At 42.0% G+C, this 20394-nt stretch overlaps 1 protein-coding gene across 9 annotated transcripts in view; it reads left to right on the forward strand.

The window, feature by feature from the left end:
- The first annotated feature begins 8102 nt into the window (after window positions 1-8102).
- Window positions 8103-20394, forward strand: part of syne2b (spectrin repeat containing, nuclear envelope 2b) — a 60997-nt gene continuing 48705 nt past the window's right edge. For 8 of the 9 annotated variants that reach the window (XM_077539267.1, XM_077539268.1, XM_077539273.1 and 5 more), the window contains exons 1-7: window positions 8103-8207; window positions 15931-15992; window positions 16910-17005; window positions 17089-17328; window positions 17689-17891; window positions 18182-18384; window positions 20185-20291. In XM_077539267.1, coding sequence (XP_077395393.1) covers window positions 8204-8207; window positions 15931-15992; window positions 16910-17005; window positions 17089-17328; window positions 17689-17891; window positions 18182-18384; window positions 20185-20291 — 915 coding nt within the window. In that variant the 5' untranslated portion in view covers window positions 8103-8203. The remainder of the gene's footprint in view (window positions 8208-15930; window positions 15993-16909; window positions 17006-17088; window positions 17329-17688; window positions 17892-18181; window positions 18385-20184; window positions 20292-20394) is intronic. The other variant, XM_077539269.1, reaches the window with a different exon arrangement.

The following is a 20394-nucleotide window of genomic DNA, read 5'->3' on the forward strand; positions in this document are numbered from 1 at the left end:
AAAGTACTTGTGCGTTTGTACCGAGAGAATGAAAAAAAATGTTCGAGTGTTGAGCTAGCCAAGAGGGATTAGTTGTTGACGTCGCATTGATGTTAGCTAGCTAGCTAACCTTAGCAAGCTAGCTCACAACGGTGATGTTAACCAGCTAGCTCACAACTGTGATTTTAACTAGCTGGCTTGACTTCTTGTGAAGCTGAAAGTAATAATTTGTTGCTCAGCGTCAAGACGAGCTGGCGCAGGATGCCGCGCCAACTCGCGTTGGTCCAATCAGACCACTTGGGAATGTTGTTGCTGATATTTGCAAAAGTCAGGACATGTGCGTCACCTTGTAAACAGGAAACGACGGCTCCATCGTCGCCAGGTTCAAGAAGGAAGCCTAAAAATGGGTTCCTGTCCATCTTTGGGGGGTGCATTTTGCAGCTTGCCGTCCCCTGAAAATGTCATCGCAGTTGCTCAGGTAACGACCAATCACGGCTCACCTGTGTTGTGGGTGTGGTCATGTGACGTTGGCCCGCCAGGTACTGTGATGTCAGGTCGCCAGAAAGTGTCAAAATGGCCGACCCGAGATGGATGACAAGGGCAAACTGAAGCGCATTCAGTCAGCAACATTTTGGACTTGATTTTGTTGTTCCAAGTTGGTTTTGCACCTCCAAACGACTTGACTTTGCTTCCAATATTCTTGTACGCCGCTGTAACATAAACCTTGTGCACACGTACGTTCAACTTCTAACTTCATTTGGGATCCAAAATGAAATGTGAATAAAAATGGTATGAAAGCAAAACGTCGCGAAAGTGAAATCCAACTTTCACAAATATTCGGTACTTTCAATTCCAAAAAATGCAAATGGAGTCACTGATGTGCACTTGAAACATTTAGTTGCGTAACCACTTGAGCAGGGATGGCGAGATCGGGCCGGAGTCCTGCAGGTTTTGTATATTTCCCTTCTTCAGCACAGCTGATTCATGATCAGCAAGCCTGGTAACGATCCTGTTAATTGGAATCAGCTGCAGTTCAAGTCGGGAAACCTCCAAAACCTGTGGTGCCTAAGTCCGCTCCTATCCAGCCTGTTTTCCATGTCTCCCTCCTTCAACACAGCTGAATCTATTGATCAGCTCCTCAGCAAGCTTTGCAGACGCCTGCGAACGATCCCGATCATGAATCAGGTGTGTTGGTGGAGAGAAACATGGAAAACAGGCTGGATAGGAGCTCTTGAGGGCCCAACTTGGGCACCCCTGCCTCAAAGCTGCAGGACTCTGGCCGTCGAGGACACTTTTGCCATTTTTGGGTGGGAGGGGTCCTGGATGTGGGCGGGGTTTGTTGGCATTGGCCCCTCCCTCACTGGCAGGAGTGACCCCAGGTCTCGGATTGGTCCAAAATTATTTTTCCAAGTAGCAAAAAAAGAAGTCCAGATGTTAAGTCATTTAAAAGCGATATGAAATGCAAAAAAACGCAGACGATGACGTCACTTGCGTGCGTGTAAGTTGATTGGAAGGAAATTGCTTGAAATTTCTGATTCTGGCCAACAAATGTTTAACTCTGATGAGGAAAAGCGAGTCAGATAATGGATGGAAATTCTTTCATGGCCAAAGTTTTCCACTTCCAAGGAATTAGTTGGATTATTTTGTCCTTATTTGCTACTCTTCGTGTGTGTGTTTTTTTTTTTTTTTAATGTTTATTTCAACCTGAATTGTGAATTTATTTGTGAAAATTGTTGTGAGCCTCCCGAGTTCTCCACTTGGATATGGAAAACTTGTTTTTTGTGAAGCCACTTTTCCTTCGACTCGCGGGCGTTTGGGAAAGTGTACTGCGCTACCAGTTGAGTCCACACGAGGGCGCGCCTTCCCCTGCCGTGTTGGTCCGGGCGATCACGCGTTCAACAGCCTCTTCTTTCTTATCTCGCCTCCTCCCCTCGCTCCTCTTTTCTTGCTTTTCCTCCTCTTTGCTTCTGCCATTCCTCACTCCTTTCTCCCATTCCCCTCCTTTCATTTCATTCTTCATCTGCATTCTCTCTCTCTTGGTTACGTGCTCGTTCTTTTCTTACTCGCCGTCCGCCTTTTGACTTCTTTGCTTGGTTGGCGTCCGCTGGCTCGTGTCAGTCAGTCAGTCTGTTGACGTCACCGGGACATGTGTGGAGAAGATTCGTCTCTCTCCAAATGATTCGCCCAACCGGCTTCCTCTGTCGCGACTGGAAGGAAGAGGTGTCCCGCCGAAGGCAAAACAAGGTTTTCCGACTTGTATTGAATAAACACCTCATAGAAGACCAGAGGAAGGCTCGTTTCCCGTTTTTCAATGTCCATTTTTCAACGAGAAACGGCTCATTCCCGTTCAAGAGAGACAGCACTACCACCACCTCATGGAAGGAGGGCGAACGGGCCTTATTTGACGCCCTGCGTGTGTGAAACTTCATCGTGATGTTTGTTTGTATCCAAAAGAAACGCGCAAGCCACAAAGGCACAATTGAGCATTTCCAAATAGTCATTCATGATAAATGCTTTCACAACATGAACAAATACATGCGGATATTATTCAACAACCACGTCAAAATTGTGTGAATAATTTGGAGACAAATCTCGTCATAGTAGTCGTCATCCGGCAGCTGTCGGAAAGCTTCGGTCGCGTCATCACGTTGTTGTACTGCCCTCTGGCGGTCAGATATCGTACACGGAAGTAAACAAAACAGTTGACGGTTCCATTTTGTAATGCTTTTGCTGTCATTGTAACAAAAGTACACGCATTTCACTTTGCATTGAAGTTGCAATTAGCTGTCAGCCACTTTCGCATGACTCGACAAGTTGTGGCAAAATGGACAATTCCGAACACTTCTGATACTTCCGCAATGCAAATACTTCCTTGACGGTGAAAATTAATGATGTATTTGATTTTGCCTGTGACGAGCGTAGCCAACAGGCAGATTGTTCTGCTAGTCAAACGACATGAAAATAATCCTCACCAATCAAATGACAAGCATCCAAAACTTTCCAGTGAGCTGACCGCCATTTTGACTTGTGGCCATTGTCAATTTTAAAGAAAGAAAACACAAAACTGTGACGAAAGATGCAAATTCAACCTCATTATGCAGTCGCTGTCTTGCTCGTGTATTATTCCTGCCTGCTTTAATTGCGCTTAGGAATTTAGTAGCAGGTTTTTTTTTTGGTTTGTTTTTTTTCCACAGCAAATTGCTGACACACAAAAATGTCTGCATTTTTTGTGCTGTCAGATGTTGCACTGACTTACTTGAAAACATATTCTTGGTATATTTTTCACGGCATGCGAAGCATCGCAACAAATGTCTCGTACGAGAACGATTGGTAAAGCTTAGTGCGCTTGAGAGTGCTTTTCGTTGGGCCGGCAGTGTGCGCTACCTAGGCATCATCCTGCCACGCCACGTTACGCCACACGTCTTTAGCAGATTTTCCAGCCACTTTGGTTTGCAATTAGCTTTCAACATATACTCACATGCTAAATGTTAAAAACGAAGCATTTCCCTCCATAATGCCACGGGGTATTGACAATAATAATAATAATAATAATAAAAAAAACATTTCTTTTTTTTTTTTTGGGCTGTACTTTTTGGGCATGCTGCAAACATTTTGATACAGACAACCAACTCGACTTATAGGTCATTTTCATATTCAACTCTTGTAATTGGGGGAATGCTGAAACTACTATTATTACAACTGACTACTACTATTACTACTACTACCAGTAGTAATTAAGAGTTAATTACTTTGTAATTTTCACAAAATTCATGTTTCAATTTCCTTCAATAGCATTCAGCTTTCAGCATTCCCACGCAATTTCTCCAGAAATTGCACTTAGTCTAGCTTTTCTTATTGTTGTTGTTTTGTTTCTGCTCATCTCTTGCTGACTTTTAACTTGTCTTCTCTTTGGACCTTTGAAGCAGGTGTCGTGTGTGCGTGAGTACATGACTGCGTGTGTGTGCGCGTGCATGCAAGTTGGCGCGCATGTGTGTGTAAATTTAGCGTGGCGTGAAGTATGCTGGGGGCTTGCGTGTCCCGGTTGGTGTGGCCGACCGAAAGTTTGCCTGGAGAAGGGCGTCCGTCCGTCCGAGGGCCAGCGGCGGGCGCGCAATCTTCCTCTCTACTCTTCCTCAACTTCTTCTGGCCTCCAACACTTTTGTGCGTCTTGCTTGAACACCTTTGCTGCGGGTAAGTAAGCGGCTGCACTCATTCAAAGTAGTCAGTAGATAGTCGTGAAGGTTTTGCTGTCGTCGGGGGATCGTTCCCTAACGCAACGACGCATCTTGCACTTTTGCTGCGGACGAACGTGAGCAGCTGTTTTTAATGCCGCTCCAAACGCCAGCTAACCTTCCGCTGGAAGCCGAGCTAGCATGTAGCACGCTCCACTCTCTGAGGTGGTCACGTGACCGGCCAGCAGGGGCAAATGCAAGTTTCGGCCGATTGCGTCGGCCGCTGTCATATTGAAGATTTGGCAGAGCTTTCGACGACACGTCAAAAGGTGCCGAAACCCAGAACCGAGAACGTATGAATGGTGAGTACCAATTGGTACTCGCTAAGTGAGTACCAATCAATTGGCAAGTTGACGAACTCGAAAGGGTGTCATGGGGGACAGCTTGAGGCCCTGTTGACACAGAACAAACAAATCTTCAAACAAATCTTGGACAGACAGAGGCGTCTCAAGACATGCGAGTGTCCAAAAGAAGACGCATAGAACGTTTAACGGCTGTAATATATATGCCAAGTCTGGAGTGGCGCTGTGGCGCTGCCACAGGGAGCTAACAGAAAGCGTAGAAGAAGAATCAGCCAAGAAGACCAACCACTGAAGATGAATAGCCGGTTTTGAAGCCACAAAGCTGCCATATTATTCCTCCAAAGAAACGTTTGTCGGCATACCATCCGACACATTTACAGTATCCAAGAGAACATTTGAGACAGTACTTAGTAGAAACAACAGGGCAATAGCAACTGAGTGTAAAAGCAAAAGGGATCTTCAAAGTAGTTTAAACAGTAGTCTGCTCGCGAGGCGGGAGGATTAAAATGGCCGCCCTGTCGCTTCGACAGCTTGCACGTGCGTGTATGGGCTATCGGCTATCCAGTCACATATACAGATCAGTGAGACAAACACAACAAAGGAGAAGCGACAATGGCGGGTGATTCAAGTACAACATCACGCAAAACATTTTGGTGTCAAAACATAAACAAGCTACGGAGGTTGCGAAAAACGACGACAATGACGACACGACTATCCGCCAATGTTGTTGAGAGACTGGCGCTTCGTGCGCAGTCACGGGAGAATGACATCATCAGACGGAGTAGTAGCTATCCCACATTGGAACGTACGTTTTGAAATCTTACCACTCTGGAGCCCGCTTTCAAACGTGATCACTTTCAAGCTCCAAAATCGAGCAGTCTTTAGACAAACTGCCCAAACGGTAAGAAACTTGTGCGGATACACTGAAAAGGGTTTTCGTGTGGACGGGGCCTGAGAAGAGCCGTTCGGATCTCTGGATCAGCCCAGAAACAAGTCGTGACCTCGCAGAAGACGTCCCAAAACGGCCATATTGGTCTGCTGGTCTATTTGTGTGATTGGGACCAAGATCAGACTGCTCACTGTGACCAACGGCAATGACAGGAAACCAAGAAATCGCTCGCACGCTTTTCCCCTCTCACCGTATTAATTAACAGCGTTTGTTGGATTTGGTGGAGTCACCATCAATCCCAACGATGTGGCAAGTGCAGGAAATGCACTTCCACCACATGGCTGAAAGTCACCTCAAGTCTTCAGCGTCCAGCGTTTCTCTTCGCCATCTTCAAGTTGTGCCCGAATGATAAACGCTCTTGTTGGCACCTAACCCAAGCAACAATTAGCGCTAGCTAGCAACAAATCAACTGTTGCGTCCAAATGAGGCTTAGGACAAAGGTGTGTTTTGGCCTTGGCGGAGGTCTCCCGAGTGACACTCAAATTGTGTTGACGTCTTTGGGGACATTTTTTTCTTGCCTTTTTGTGGCCTCATCTGCCAGGCAAAAAAAAAAATCACGACTCAAAAGTTCATGCGGCAGCTGACTCACAACCTTGGCATGATTTGCATGCCACACGCACGCGCACACACACGCGTCTCCATTTCAGTGTGAATGTTAGAGGGCACCGCTTGACTTGTAAACTGACACGGACACACACACACACACACTTTTGTGAGTGTTGGCTTGCAGGAAGTTGTGTTGTTGAATTGTTAAACTCCGCCCCTCTGGCAGCGGCTGGAGGTCAAAACAAACAAACAAGCGCATGTGCGTGTACCTGTCATTTGAAGATCGTCACGCGTGCGTGCGTTTGTTCCGACAGCTGTTGGTCAACTGTGTTGTCTTCCTCTCATTTCAAGCTTTTCTTGACAGCACAAACAGACAGACAGACAGACAGACAGCAAGGCTGGAATTTAGCAGCTCAATATTTTTGCCTGGTTCAAAACCATTGAAGAGCAAAAGTGAGAAATCAAAGAGCGACACGAGAAATGAGAAGGCAACTCATCAAGACGGGCTGGAAAGCTTGGCTGGCCTCAACCACGTCACCGAGCTCGCGCGGCTCGGCGCTATGCTAGCTAGCAACGGCTGCCAACGCCTACCGGTCGGAACGTTTTGCCCACCTGGCATAATTTTGGACAAGAAAAGACGGAGAAGTCGTGCTAAATGCTAAGCTAAGCTAAGGCGGAAAAACGCTTGCGTCACATGTCCTCAAGTGAATTGGAAGAGCAAAAGATCTTCGAGAGAAAATTCCCCTCACAACCAGAACTGACCAGCCATGAATCCGTCAGCTAGCAGGAAGCTTCCCAGTCCAATCAATTCGCTCAAATTAGGCGTTTTCCCACCAACAAGCCAAGGAACTTTGAGTTCTGGGTAAAGGGAGTTCTTGGTTGTAAGAGTTCATCATGGAATTTAGAATTGTGTTTCCACAGCGTCTTCGAGTTCTCGGTAATTAATTCAAATGTGTTTGATTGAGTCTAGCCGATGTAAAAACAACGCCCCCAAATTTGATCAATGAGCAATCAGTGGTCATTTCAGCCCGCCCCCTCAAAGTTCCTGCCTGGCTCAACAAGACCCTGCTGCTGGGATAGTACTTGGATGCCCCCTGGGGAATTTAATTACCCTGGTAATTGTTATTTTTGGAAAAACGCCCAAACTGAATTTTACCAAGGTAAACTGAAAAGTTCTCCAAAAGTTTCGGCGGTGGAAAAACGCCTAATGATCAATAAGCTGATTTGTTTGTTTTCACAATTGAGTCCCGAGTTTGACATGAAGACTTTTTTTTGGAATCAAACTAAAGTTTTCTGCTGTGAATGTAAGAAATACAAAGCGCTGATTGTCGAACAAAGCAAGCCAATTGTTGTTGAAATTCCTGTATTTGTCTGTTGTCATTGTTTTCAAGAAGTCTCGCTTCCAAAATGATGCAAAGTTGTTCCTGAAAATTGTCGAAGGATGTTTTGAGCTGAGCGAATGTGCTTGTTGATGTTTGTGCAGACACGCCCCCCCCCGGCAGGTTGCCGGCAGGTGAACACTGACCCCAAATGGCCTCCGACTGCACTGATGACATCACGGGGGAGTCAGGCTCTGCCCCCCTGGACATCGACAATGTACTCATGCTGCTGCACGGTCAGTGAAACGACATTACACAAAAAAGTGATTTTGTGAAAAGAACAAAACCATTTGCAAAAGACTTCACAACTCAACTTGATCATTTTTTCAAAAGAGGACCAAAAGTGAACTCGAGTGTCTGCGAATGTCGTTCAATTGTGGTTAACTTGAACTGCCGGCCGGGAAGGCAACTTGCACCATTTGCCGAACAACTATGTTTGTATTTTGTATTACTGTTAGTGTTTTATGTTGTGTTTGCTTTATGTTGTTTTTGTGTAAAGCACTTTGTGACAGCAAAGGCTGTTTGAAAGCGCGATATAAATAAAGATGACTTGATGCGACTTTTGCACAAGTGGAGGAGAAAGCAAAACGTCTGCACTCGTATCTCGAGGCGTGGTCGGGGGACGAGTGACTGGCGGCGGAGCCGAGGGTTAAGTCGGTGCCTCTGAGGATTGGCACATCAACAAGGGGCGGAGCTTAAGTCAGTCGGACCTGCTTGAAAGGCGGTCGGACCAGACAATTCACTTCACATACACTCTCACCGTGTGTGCGTGTGCGCGTACGTACGCGTGTGGACAATGCGAAGGCCTCAGCCGGCATGGGTGAGTCCATTTATGTTGATAAGGTTTTTAAATGTAGTAAAGTTGAACATCTGACAACTGCCATGGATAACGTAATGGAATGTGTGACAATTGAGGTACACATGAAAAATGTACCAAATGTAATTATAAGTTGTATATATAGGACACCTGGGTCATGTCTTGACACATTTAACGATAAACTAGCAGAAATTCTTAGTTATACAAATGATAAAAAAACGCGAATAATGTGTGGTGATTTTAACATTGACCTGTTAAATCCTAATGGACACCAGAAAACAACCGACTTTATAAATATGATGTATAGTAACAGTTTATTCCCTGTCATTACGAAACCAAGTAGAATAACAATTGATACAGCTACACTAATAGATAATATATTTATAAATAAAATAGATTTTAAAATAGAAAGTGGACTCCTTATTAATGATATAAGTGATCATCTTCCGGTCTTTGCAGTTCTTCATGATTATTTTGAAAAAAAAATTATGAAGCCGTCAACTTACACAATTGAAAAAAGATTAACAACACCTAGGTCCATGGCTGCCTTTAAGCTGGACCTAGAAAAGCATAACTGGTCTGAAGTCTATTCAAAAAACGATCCTAACACTGCATATAGTGAATTCCAGTCAACAATTAACTTTTTATACAATAAACACTGTCCAATAGTTCAAATTAAAAGGAAGTATAAAGGTCCAAATAAGGTATGGATGACAAAGGGTATAGAAAATGCATGTAAAAAGAAAAATATTTTATATAAAAGATTTCTTAAAACAAGAACTATGGAATCTGAAACAAAGTATAAGACCTATAAAAATAAATTATTAAATATTATACGTATAAGGAAGAAAGATCATTACCATGCATTACTAGAGCAGAATAAAAACAATATGCAAGAAATATGGAAAATACTAAATGATGTAATTAAAAATAGATCTAAAAAAATAAATTATCCAGAATATTTTATAAAAGATAAAAACAGTGTAATCGATAAAATTTCAGACATAGTCAATAACTTCAATGAATATTTAGTTAATGTGGGTAGAAATTTGGCAAATGAAATTCCAGAGACAAGAAATAAACATGAAATAGATAAGTACGTTGTAAATAATTCATCCACTATGTTTTTAAATGGTGTTAATGATATTGAAGTATTAAATGTTGTAAAAACATTAAAAAATAAAAAGTCTACCGACTATTTTAATATTGATATGACACTGGTAAAAAGTATTATAGAATATGTTGTAAAACCTTTTACATATATTTGTAATTTGTCTTTCCAAACTGGTATATTTCCATCAAAAATGAAAATAGCAAAAGTAATTCCTATTTACAAAAGTGGTGATAGACATATATTTAGTAATTATAGACCAATATCATTGTTGCCACAGTTCTCAAAAATTCTAGAAAAATTATTTTTATATAGACTGGATAATTTTATTGAGAAACATAAGATTTTGAGTGAATATCAGTACGGTTTTAGAGAAAAACGGACCACCTCAATGGCAGTCATGGAACTTGTAGAGGAAATAGCTACCAACATAGACAATAAAAAATTTACTGTTGGGATATTTATGGATCTAAAGAAAGCATTTGACACCATAGACCATTCTATATTAATGAATAAATTAGTGAAATATGGTATAAGAGGCTTAGCATATAAATGGATAAAAAGTTATTTGGATGATAGATATCAGTATGTGCAGTTTAAAAATACAAATTCAAAACAATTGAAGATTACTCATGGAGTTCCTCAGGGGTCTGTGCTGGGCCCTAAATTATTTATATTGTATATGAATGATATCTGTTGTGTCTCGAAAATACTCAAGAGTGTCTTGTTTGCGGATGATACAACTTTCTACTGTTCTGGAGACAACTTGAAGCAGCTTCTGACTACTGTGGAGTATGAATTAAGTACAATAAAAAATTGGTTTGATATGAATAAATTATCATTAAATTTAAATAAAACCAAGTTCATAGTTTTCGGTACTAGACCAATCACTCATCAAGTTAAAATTAGGGTGAATTTAATTGAAATAGAAAGGGTGTATGAAAATAAATTCCTTGGAGTAGTTATTGATGATAAATTATGTTGGAAACCACACATAGAAAATGTTAAAAGGAAAATGTCAAAAATCATAGGGATACTCTATAAAACCAAGGAGGTCCTGAACATGAATTCACTATATACATTATATAATACATTATTATTACCATATTTGACCTATTGTGTGGAAATTTGGGGAAACACATATAAAACAAATACTGACACTGTTTTTAAATTGCAAAAAAGAGCCATAAGGATTATTAATAGATCAAAATATACAGAATCAACACATCCACTATTTATTAAATTAAATACAATGAAATTTTATGACTTGGTTGAGTTTAAAATAGCACAAATAATGTATAAAGTATACAATAATCTACTCTGCCACAGTACTCAAAAGTTGTTTGAAATTAGAAACTGTCCTTATGATATAAGGGGTACAAGTGTATACAAAAAACCCAAAACAAGAACAAATATTAAGCAAAGGTGTGTCTCCGTTAAAGGAGTTAATTTGTGGAATAACTTGGGAACCGAACTGAAAAGATGTAATTCACTTGTTGAATTTAAAAGAATGTTTAAAAGTAAAATTCAATATTATTATTTAAATCAGATATAAGTTAAGAAGATTGTAGAAATGATTTATTCATTTACTTATTTTTCTTTGATGTATTAATATGAGTGTAATGAAATTTGTATATATGTGTGTTACTAGTGTATTTTTATTTCTATTTTTAATTTATTTTTTTATACGAGTAGCATTATATTTTCTTTTATTAAAAATGTAATTTATTATAAATAAGTGATAGGATATGAAGAATAAGGGGTAGGACTGGATAAGTTTTCAACTTCTTCCTACTCCCTTGAACATATACATAGATATTTATTGGATGTTTCTTTTATTTTATTTTATTTTATTTTTTTTACTTTTAACTTTGTGTTTATATAATTATACGTGTATATGTGCATATGTTCAATAAACTTCAAACTTCAACTTCAACTTCAAACTTCATTTCTTCTTCTGAACAATCCCAACAACTTGATTTATCATCGGATGTCCTCAAATTCATCTCGGGCTATTTCAAAGTGAAAGCAAACGTGATCTTGATCCAACGCGTTGGCATTTGGCGACTTCCGTTGCCAGCACACAAGTGCAACAAAGTCGTCGGGAATGTTGCAAGAAAAGCTGCAATGGGGAACCAATGCTATTTTTAGACCGCAAGGCCACGTGACTTACGAGCACGGGGGTCAAAACGAAGCTCGCTCATTGACAAGCCATGCAAATAGTGCTTGTTTTGTTCTCGTTTATCTCCGGAAAAACAACATAGCAAGTAAACACTGCTGTTTAGGGAACTTGCAGTTCCACTCCACTCCTGACACGATACGACCGTCCACATATGAAGGATGTAGGGGTGGCGATATGGTAAAAATGTCATATCACGATTCTTTAAAAATTATTTCACGATCTCGATTTTATCACAATTCTTTTTTTTTTCTTCCTTTTAACATATTTTTAGACTAATCTTCACTTTTCTGAACATTTTTGTAAATTTGAAAACATATTTACAATGTATATAAAACCCTAAAGAAAAAAAACAGACATCTTAAGCCAACTAAGCTTTCTGAACAGGTTTCAATTGAAATGGTCAGCTGCGGTCGATATTCTCCCAGACTACAGGAGGCAGTAAAGAGTGCCAACAGTGTATGAACAGTGGTAGTTAAAGGGATCGTTCGGCTTTTTTAACATGAATCTCAATTTGATCCTCACCTCCCGTGTGTGCGATCAGCACTGACTTACCCCTGACAGCGTTCTGTGACACGCGTTCTGGTTCGGCGTTGGACGAGAGGAAAATAGTCCAGCAAGCTGGCTGGGGTCTCGGAAATAAAGCGTTTTTCTTCTAAAAACTATTTGTTTTCAAAAGCGTGATACATTTCCATCACAATACTCTTTTCTGAATAAAATCAGACGCCATTACCGCCAGCCACTACTTTTCTGTTCGTTCGTATCACTGCGCGGCGCCCTGTCGACAGCGAATTGACGCACTGCTACCAGCTGATCCTTCCGCCTGAAGTTGTTTGCCTTTTCGAAGGCGCAAGTATCAGCTAGCTGGCTGCAGTGCGTCCAACCACATGGATGCATCAAGCATAAACCAAGCTTGATCCCGCATAAAATTGGACTGTATAGAATGTGCCACAGACGATTTGTCGATCTGTCAGCTTTATGAGATTGTCAACACAAGTTCTTAAAGATCTCATATCGTCTTATCGCCCACCCCTTGAAGGATGTATCCTTTAATCGTTTCCCAAAGCCAAAAATTCAAAGTCATATGCCGACGTCCAAAAGAGCAGTTTAATGCCAGCCAAGTGAAGCCTTTCACATTCATACGGAGTAAACATTTTGTTGGCAGTCATGCATGCCTGCTTCGAGATTGCAATCCTGCCATTGCGGGCACCGCCGTCCCCGAGAAGTAAGAGATTGTCGTTATTTCATTTTTTTTTGTTTGGTGTTTGGCACTACCCCGACTGCCGGACGACAATAATGATCGACAAGGAAAATTGCTAAAATGGCATTGCCACTGTTGTACGGACCTGTATTGGTTACCGCCTGTTTTTTGTTTTGTTTTTTTTTTTTATGTTTTTGCCTTTTATGTAGCTGTGACGTATGAAAATTTATATCTAGGGCATTTTCTGAATGAAGATGGGTTTAGAAGCAGGAAGGATATAATAATGGAAAGAATTGAGGTTTAGTGAGTGTTGTTGGTTGTGCCCAAGAGACACACGCGCACACACTTGATACACACATACACAAAAAAGCAATAAAAATGTACCCCCAACAACTATCAAAGACGTAAGACAATCAGATATGACAGACAGGGCATATAGTGGTAAAGGAAGGATTGCTTGTTGAAACTGGAGATGGTCAGTGTCAGTTGCGTAGGGGGAGAAAAAAAACAAAAAAACTTGACCTGTGGATCAGGTGGGCTCTTTTCCTCGTCTTTTTCAGCCCTCTCCACGCAAGTTATCTCTTCAATTGAACATGAGTATGTTCTTCCGACGTCTGTTCCAGTCAATTTGGCACCAGGGATATCATTGTCGGATACAATTAGTAGATTTAGCGCAGTAGACATCTCGCTAGTACACTGTTTACATTCGTCTCGCATGACTAGCCCGCCGAGTTTGACCCTCCTCACTAGACTTGTGATATTAATTAATAGGGGTGTGCCAAAAAATCGATTCATAAAAGAATCGAGATTCTCATTTCTGAATCAAATCGATATTAATATCCAAAAATTGATTTTATTTAAATTAGAAATGAAGAAGAAGGGGAAAAGGCAGTTGTTGCCTACATGCTGTTTTTGTGGAAAAAGGCACTTACAATACAAAATTAATAAATGTTTAAACAAAAAAAAAAAGACACTCTAATGTCTCCATTTGTCATTTTGTCTTGCAAAGCAGACTGGAGTAGATATGACAATTTTTTGCATGTCTTTAAATTGAAGCAGAAATCACTTGTCAATCAAATAATTTTGAATCGAAAATCGTTCGAATTGGAGAATCGATTCTGAATTGACTGCGATTGGTTGGCAACCGGTCCAGGGTGTCCCCCGCCTACTGCCCAGAGCCAGCTGAGATAGGCGCCAGCAGCCCCCGCGACCCTTGTGAGGAATAAGCGGTCAAGAAAATGGATGGATGGATGGATTCTGAATTGAATCGTAGACCCAAAAATCGTAATCGAATCGAATCGTGAGACAGTCAAAGATTCCCAGCCCTATTAATTAAGTGTGGTGACGTATATTGTGTGGTCCCCATTGGGGCAAAAGGGGTGGGGCCTGTTCAAGTTCTTTGCTCACTGTCTGGCAAACCTCAAAAGTCCAAAGAAAGCAAACGCTGGCTGCAAGGTGAACTGGTCAAACAGGAAGTGATGATGTCACTTCATCAATAGGAAGTGATGTCACTCTATCAACAGGAAGTGATGTCACTCTATCAACAGGAAGTGATGATGTCATTCAACAAGAAGTGATGTCACTTCATGATGGCAAACAGAATCATGTAGACTACACAACATAAAAAAAGGAAGATTCTCATAATTGATTAATCTGTTGAGGAATTGGATTAAAAAACATTTGAATTTCCATCCTTTTATTGAAAACAGGACCTGATTGAAATTGGAAGAGGATAAAATGGACAAACATGAACAAATGAGATGGACAGGTTGATGTCACAAAATTGTGTTGTTTGCCATCATAAAAGCACATTTTTCCTTTTGATTTAACACAAAGAAAACGCCGGTCTGCAGAAAGAACAAAAAAAATTGTGTAAACAAACTAAGTAGCCAGCAATATTTTCTAGGAAGCAGGATCCAAATATGTTTTTCTCTACATGCAATAAGGCTCATGTTTTTTGTCATTTGACCTTTTTGGCTGAAATAACGTTCACCTGTGAGACTTAATCAATCAATCAATCAATCAACTTTATTTGTATAGCACATTTAAAAATCCACAATGGAACCAAAGTGCTGCACATAAAATAAGATAATAAAACCAGATAAAATATAAAAACATACTTAGAAATCACAAAACACATAAAATAATATAAACAAATTCATGCCAGTCTACTGCTTGTAAATATCAGTAATACTATGTGCTGAAGGCCAGGGAAAAATAATATGCTTTTAAACGTGATTTAAAAACCAGGAGTGAAGTGGCCTGTCTAACATACAGTGGTAATTGATTCCACAACCTGGGAGCAGCAGTCGCGAACGCTCTGTCACCCCTAAGCTTCCGCCTTGTTTTCGGAACTACCAGAAGCAACTGGTCAGCTGATCTTAGTAATCGGGGTGGGCTATAAGGGTGAAGCAACTCAGATAAATAGGGAGGTGCAAGATTATTCAAACATTTAAAAACAAACAACAGAAGCTTAAAATTAATTCGATAGTGCACAGGGAGCCAATGCAGTGATGCTAAGATAGGAGTAATATGCTCACGTCTACGTGTCTGAGTAAGCAGACGAGCAGCAGAGTTTTGTATAAGTTGCAGACGGGCAAGAGCAGTCTTGCTAATGCCTACATACAAAGAATTACAATAATCAAGACGAGTTGTAATAAAAGCATGAATCAATCTTTCCAAGTCCAGTCTTGATAAAATTGGTTTCACCTTAGCTATCTGGCGAAGCTGATAAAAACTTTTCTGTACAACAGAACTAATCTGCTTCTCAAATTTAAAATCAGGGTCAAACTTAACACCCAAATTCATGACACAGTCCCTGAGATAAGGTGCTAGTGGACCAAGGTCCACACTAGCAGAGGAAAAAATTAAATTTGATTAAATTTGATTGTATTGTATTGGTGTTAATGTTTTATGTTATGTTTGTTTTTTTGTCTTTCTGTAAAGCGCTTTGTGACAGTTCAGGCTGTTTGAAAGCGCTATATTAAATAAAGTTGAGTTGAGTTGTGGCATCTCTTGACAATGACAAACGTTTGGGGAGGAACGTCTCCAACCTTTGCAAATGGGACACTTTTGTTTTTCTTGCAGCAAAAAAAACAAGTAAACCATTTTGTGCGTTTGGTTTTATTCTTGTGTGCTTGAAGAAAACGTCACCAAAAGTCAAACGCCTTTCATGACTGTGTGTTCCATGGAGACATTAAATGAACAAGACAAATATGTGTGTGTGCGTGCGCAGTGGAGCAGGAGCAGATCCAGAAACGGACTTTCACCAACTGGGTCAACGTCCAGCTGGCAAAGGTGAGCACTGACTCAACTTTCAACGTTAGCACGTTAGCATCAGGTCACCATTCACTAGCTTTAGTGTTGAAAACATCCAATCATCCGTACTAATATTTCATATTCCTTTAAGCCCAATATCATTTTTTTAATTCACAGTAGCCTATCTGTATTTTATTGAAAACAGAACACTAAAGCTTCCAAGTCTTCACGCTCAACTGCTCATTGTTTACGTTGCTTAAATGTGGACTTTTTGATTGTAGCAACCATGGCGTTTATTAGATGCAACTTTGATGAATATCACGGATAGCACATAGGAAATTGTAAGCCACATACTGTCCTGGTGTACAAACATCTCAGAACTGCAAACATACTGAAAACCTCTCTCTCGTTCTTGAGGTTGGGTGATTATTGTGCCCAAAATCAATTCACAAAACCATGAATCCATTATTTTCTCTCTTTTTCCCATAAGTTAAGAAAATTTAAATTGAAGGGCCAAATTTTTTTGGTATTTCACCGTTTTCTTGCAATTGAGGGTTGAGCTGAATTTCAAAGTAGTAAGTTAAGATGCATGTTAAGGACGTATGATTGACATCCATGAGCTGATTGCGTGTTGAGTGAGGGGACCCCATTGACATCTGTTGATGCGGCCGCCAGTCATGCATGTCTTGCTGCACCTTTTTTGTTTTGTCTTGACGCGAGATGTGAGCGCGCTGCGTTGACGACCACAACGGCGCAAAGTGGCCATTTTGAAAGTGCATGTTTGAAATGAGAAAATCCAATATGCCGGATTTGCCGCAGTCAGACAAACATTTATGGCAATGGGTCCTTGCAGGCAAGCTTGATCATTGGCACCTTGATGGTCTCGTTAACGTCAAAAGAAAGAGAAAAGTGGAATGTTTGAATGAATGAAGGTCTGCTTGCATGTGTGCGTGCAGAAGCGGCCTCCGTGCAGGGTGGTGGATCTCTTTGACGACTTCCGTGATGGATCCAAACTGTTGGACCTTCTGGAAGTTATGAGCAACCAGCGCCTTGTGAGTCCAAAACCTCCAAAATGTTGCAAAAAAGGCTAACACTAGCTAGCGCGAATGCTAACGGCGTCTGCTGGCTCGGTTAGACTCGTGAGCGGGGAAGGGGACCGTTCCAGCACAGAAGCAACATCGAGAAAGGCCTGGCCTTCCTCCGACGCAAATCGGTAAATCTCGCACCTCGATCGTTTGGTGCCGAGCGCCGGAATGATGATGTGATCTGGTTGCGCTTTCAGATCAAACTGGTCAACATCAACGTTCCCGACATCATTGATGGAAAGCCAGCCATCATCCTGGGACTCATCTGGACCATCATCCTGCAGTATCACGTGAGAATGAACGCCGCCGATCCTTTGTCAAAGTCAACGGTCCGAGTCCAAAAAATGGTTTGCTATTTTGGGGACGTTCTATGGGACACTTTTCACTAGGACTGTAATGAAAAAAAATAATCAATTGTAAAATCACTTTTTTGACTGAAAAGATGTCTCCAATCCATTAATCGTAATCCCACCGAGTCCAATCATTGCAAGAACTCTGAAGACATTTCTTTTGAGCAGAACCTCTTCGATGTTTTTCATATGAACTCAAAATGCTTGCCCTTTTCTCTTCTACTTGTAGCCCTTTGACATCTTGGATGTAAAGCACATTATAAATCAAATGTCTTATGATGATGATTGTCCCTTTGTCAGATCGAGGAGTTGGCCAGCGGCCTTTCCTTCAGCTCGCGTCAGTCGTCCATGGAGTCTCTGGCCAGTCTGGACTCGTGGCGGAGCGCCGGCTCATCCGGAGGTGGCGGCGGCGCGCTCCCCCGCGGAGGCTCGCCGCTCCACGCTCGCTTTAAGCTGTCGGCCAAGAAGGCGCTGATGCTGTGGGTCCGCCAGCAGTGCCACAAGTGCGTATGTCGCCACTGCAACGGTCCCTTGAGTCTTTGCATCCATCTCTTTTCCTGCCAGAGGGACAACATTTCTCCTGAGTTTGTGTTTACCTTTCGTTGCTTGACAAAAAAAAAACACAATGAGAAGAAGAAAACCAATTTGGGATGGACAGCTCAGACTTTAGAAAGATCGGCCAGAAAATGGTGATGGGTGTGGCCCTAATTACAATTTATAACATTCACTTAAATGCTGCAAAGGTGTGGGTGGAGTCGTGTACGAGGAAGTGAAGACGTTTGTTTGCTTCCAGGGCAGGCTGTTGTGTGAACGTAAAGGACTTCAAGGGCAGCTGGCGCAGCGGCGTGCTCTTCCTGGCCATCTTGCACGCGCTCCGCCGAGACCTGCTGGTTGACTTGTCCCAAGCGGCCGGCAGAAGCAACAAGCAGAACCTGGACCAGGCTTTCCGATTGGCCGAGCGGGAGCTCGGCATCCCGCGCCTGCTGGAGCCCGACGGTGAGGACGCCGCCGCCGCCGAACTCGCCAAGCTCTTGCATCCCTGACCACAGAAATGCACCTTCCCCCACCAAGGGAAACCCCAGCAGTGATGAACCTACCCACTCCTAAAACACAAACAAACCCAAAGATCGGAATTCCACATAGAATGGCGGGGGAGGGAAACCGGAAAACACCCCAAATACCGGGAAAAAAGAAATCTGCGAATATGCAAATCCAAACCAAAGTCCAAACCAGCCATGAGCTGCCGTCGACGCTAATTTGAAGTTGTAATGTCAGCATTCACCACTAGATAGCAGACATGACTTAGTTGCACTTAAACAGGGTCTCGAACTGCTCGTGAGTAAGCCCAAATTGTTTTTTGACATGCGGGACAAACATAAAAGTGGATCCTGCCCCAAGTGGAGGGTTTGGAGTATGTTGAGGTCTTGATGATGATTGAGGGCAGGATAGAGCTAACGTTGCTCTGGCAAGATGATTTCTGGCGATATTTGTGAGTTGACAAACCCCGGACAATACATCTTGTACCGAGCCCGTTGATTTCCACAATTCCGAACCACCGGTGGTTCGACCCAATCACAGAGCGACATTATGTTTGGGGGCGGGATATGCAACTGTGACGAAACCAGAAAGCCAGCGCCGACGCTGGAGCTACCAAAGAAACCTAACATGGACGAATGGACGTTCCAACTCTGTTCTGGCAGAATGATTCACCGTATTGTTGAATGTTGAACAGTGAGGGGAGCTTTGTGCATTTCTAGCTGGCAAGATGTTTGTGCTTTTCCCCCCCTTTGACAAGAATGAAGGTGAAATTTTCACCCGTGCCTGTAATTGGTTAAATCAAACGTGTACAATGTCGCATCGTCCAATCAGCTGGAATTATTGTACAGAATGTCCTGCCTTTCCCGAGCAAATTACCAGATGGATATTCCGGCGAACTCCCTTGAGTGAAGCGCAATATCAATCTGGCTATGGACAGGTTAGGATGGAGTGCGATATCGATGTGAGGACACGCTCGCTACTCTTTTTGCTGAGCCAGACAATCAAAGAATTCTCAAAATGTCATCAAACCAAATCAAGCAATTCCTTGTGGTTCAGGTCCTTCGCGTCTTTTCTTTCTTTGAAACACTTGACTGTTTCTTCTTCAGTATTATGCAAAAGTTATGTAACTAAGGTTCGGTATCTTTTGGAGCTAGCGACCTTGTCTGTTGTAGCAAAACACTTGCGTAGATCTCAACAACAACTACATAAATTCAGCAATGTCAAGAATAACATTTGAGAAATTATTATTGGAATCAAAAAGAAAATCAATATTATTATATATATATATATATATATATATATATATATATATATATATATATATATATATATATATATATATATATTTTTATAGCTCTTGATCTGCAGGCCCAGCTCAGGCCCTGTTTGCCTCGTCAGACCGCACGTGGATGATAGCAATTATTGAAAAGTTGTGAGAATAATTGTGGTGTCAAAATGCAAAAGATTTGATGTAGCCGTGGCGCTTTACTTGATGGTGTCTGTGAAAGAAGTCGCTGCGGTCTGACTGGCCTTGCCCGCAGAGTGTCGGGTGATGGGCCCGCTGCTCGCTGCCTTCCGCACGACATGAAACACTTTCTTGTTCGACTCGTTCACGGCCATTAGCCGCCTGAGCTTCTCACATGGGACGGGGGCGGGCGGGCGTTAGGTCCGCGTGCAAATTTGTCGTGCTTCCCGTCGGTGAGCTGCGAGCGAGCGAGATGGAGTCGCTGACATCCGCTTGTGCTGATGTGCCCGCAGATGTGGATGTCCGGGAGCCCGATGAGAAGTCCATCATGACCTACGTGGCGCAATTCCTGCAATACTCCAAAGACGCGCCTGTCATTACCGAGGAGGACGCCGTGCAGGTCAGAAACCCATCCACTTTACCGGCGAATGATTGCCAGCACGACTCGACAACCTTTTGAAAAACTGCACTCTAAAAACAGATTGGTCAAATCGACCAACATT

Source organism: Festucalex cinctus, chromosome 12 (assembly GCF_051991245.1).
Source record: "Festucalex cinctus isolate MCC-2025b chromosome 12, RoL_Fcin_1.0, whole genome shotgun sequence".
Taxonomy (NCBI): Eukaryota; Metazoa; Chordata; class Actinopteri; order Syngnathiformes; family Syngnathidae; genus Festucalex; species Festucalex cinctus.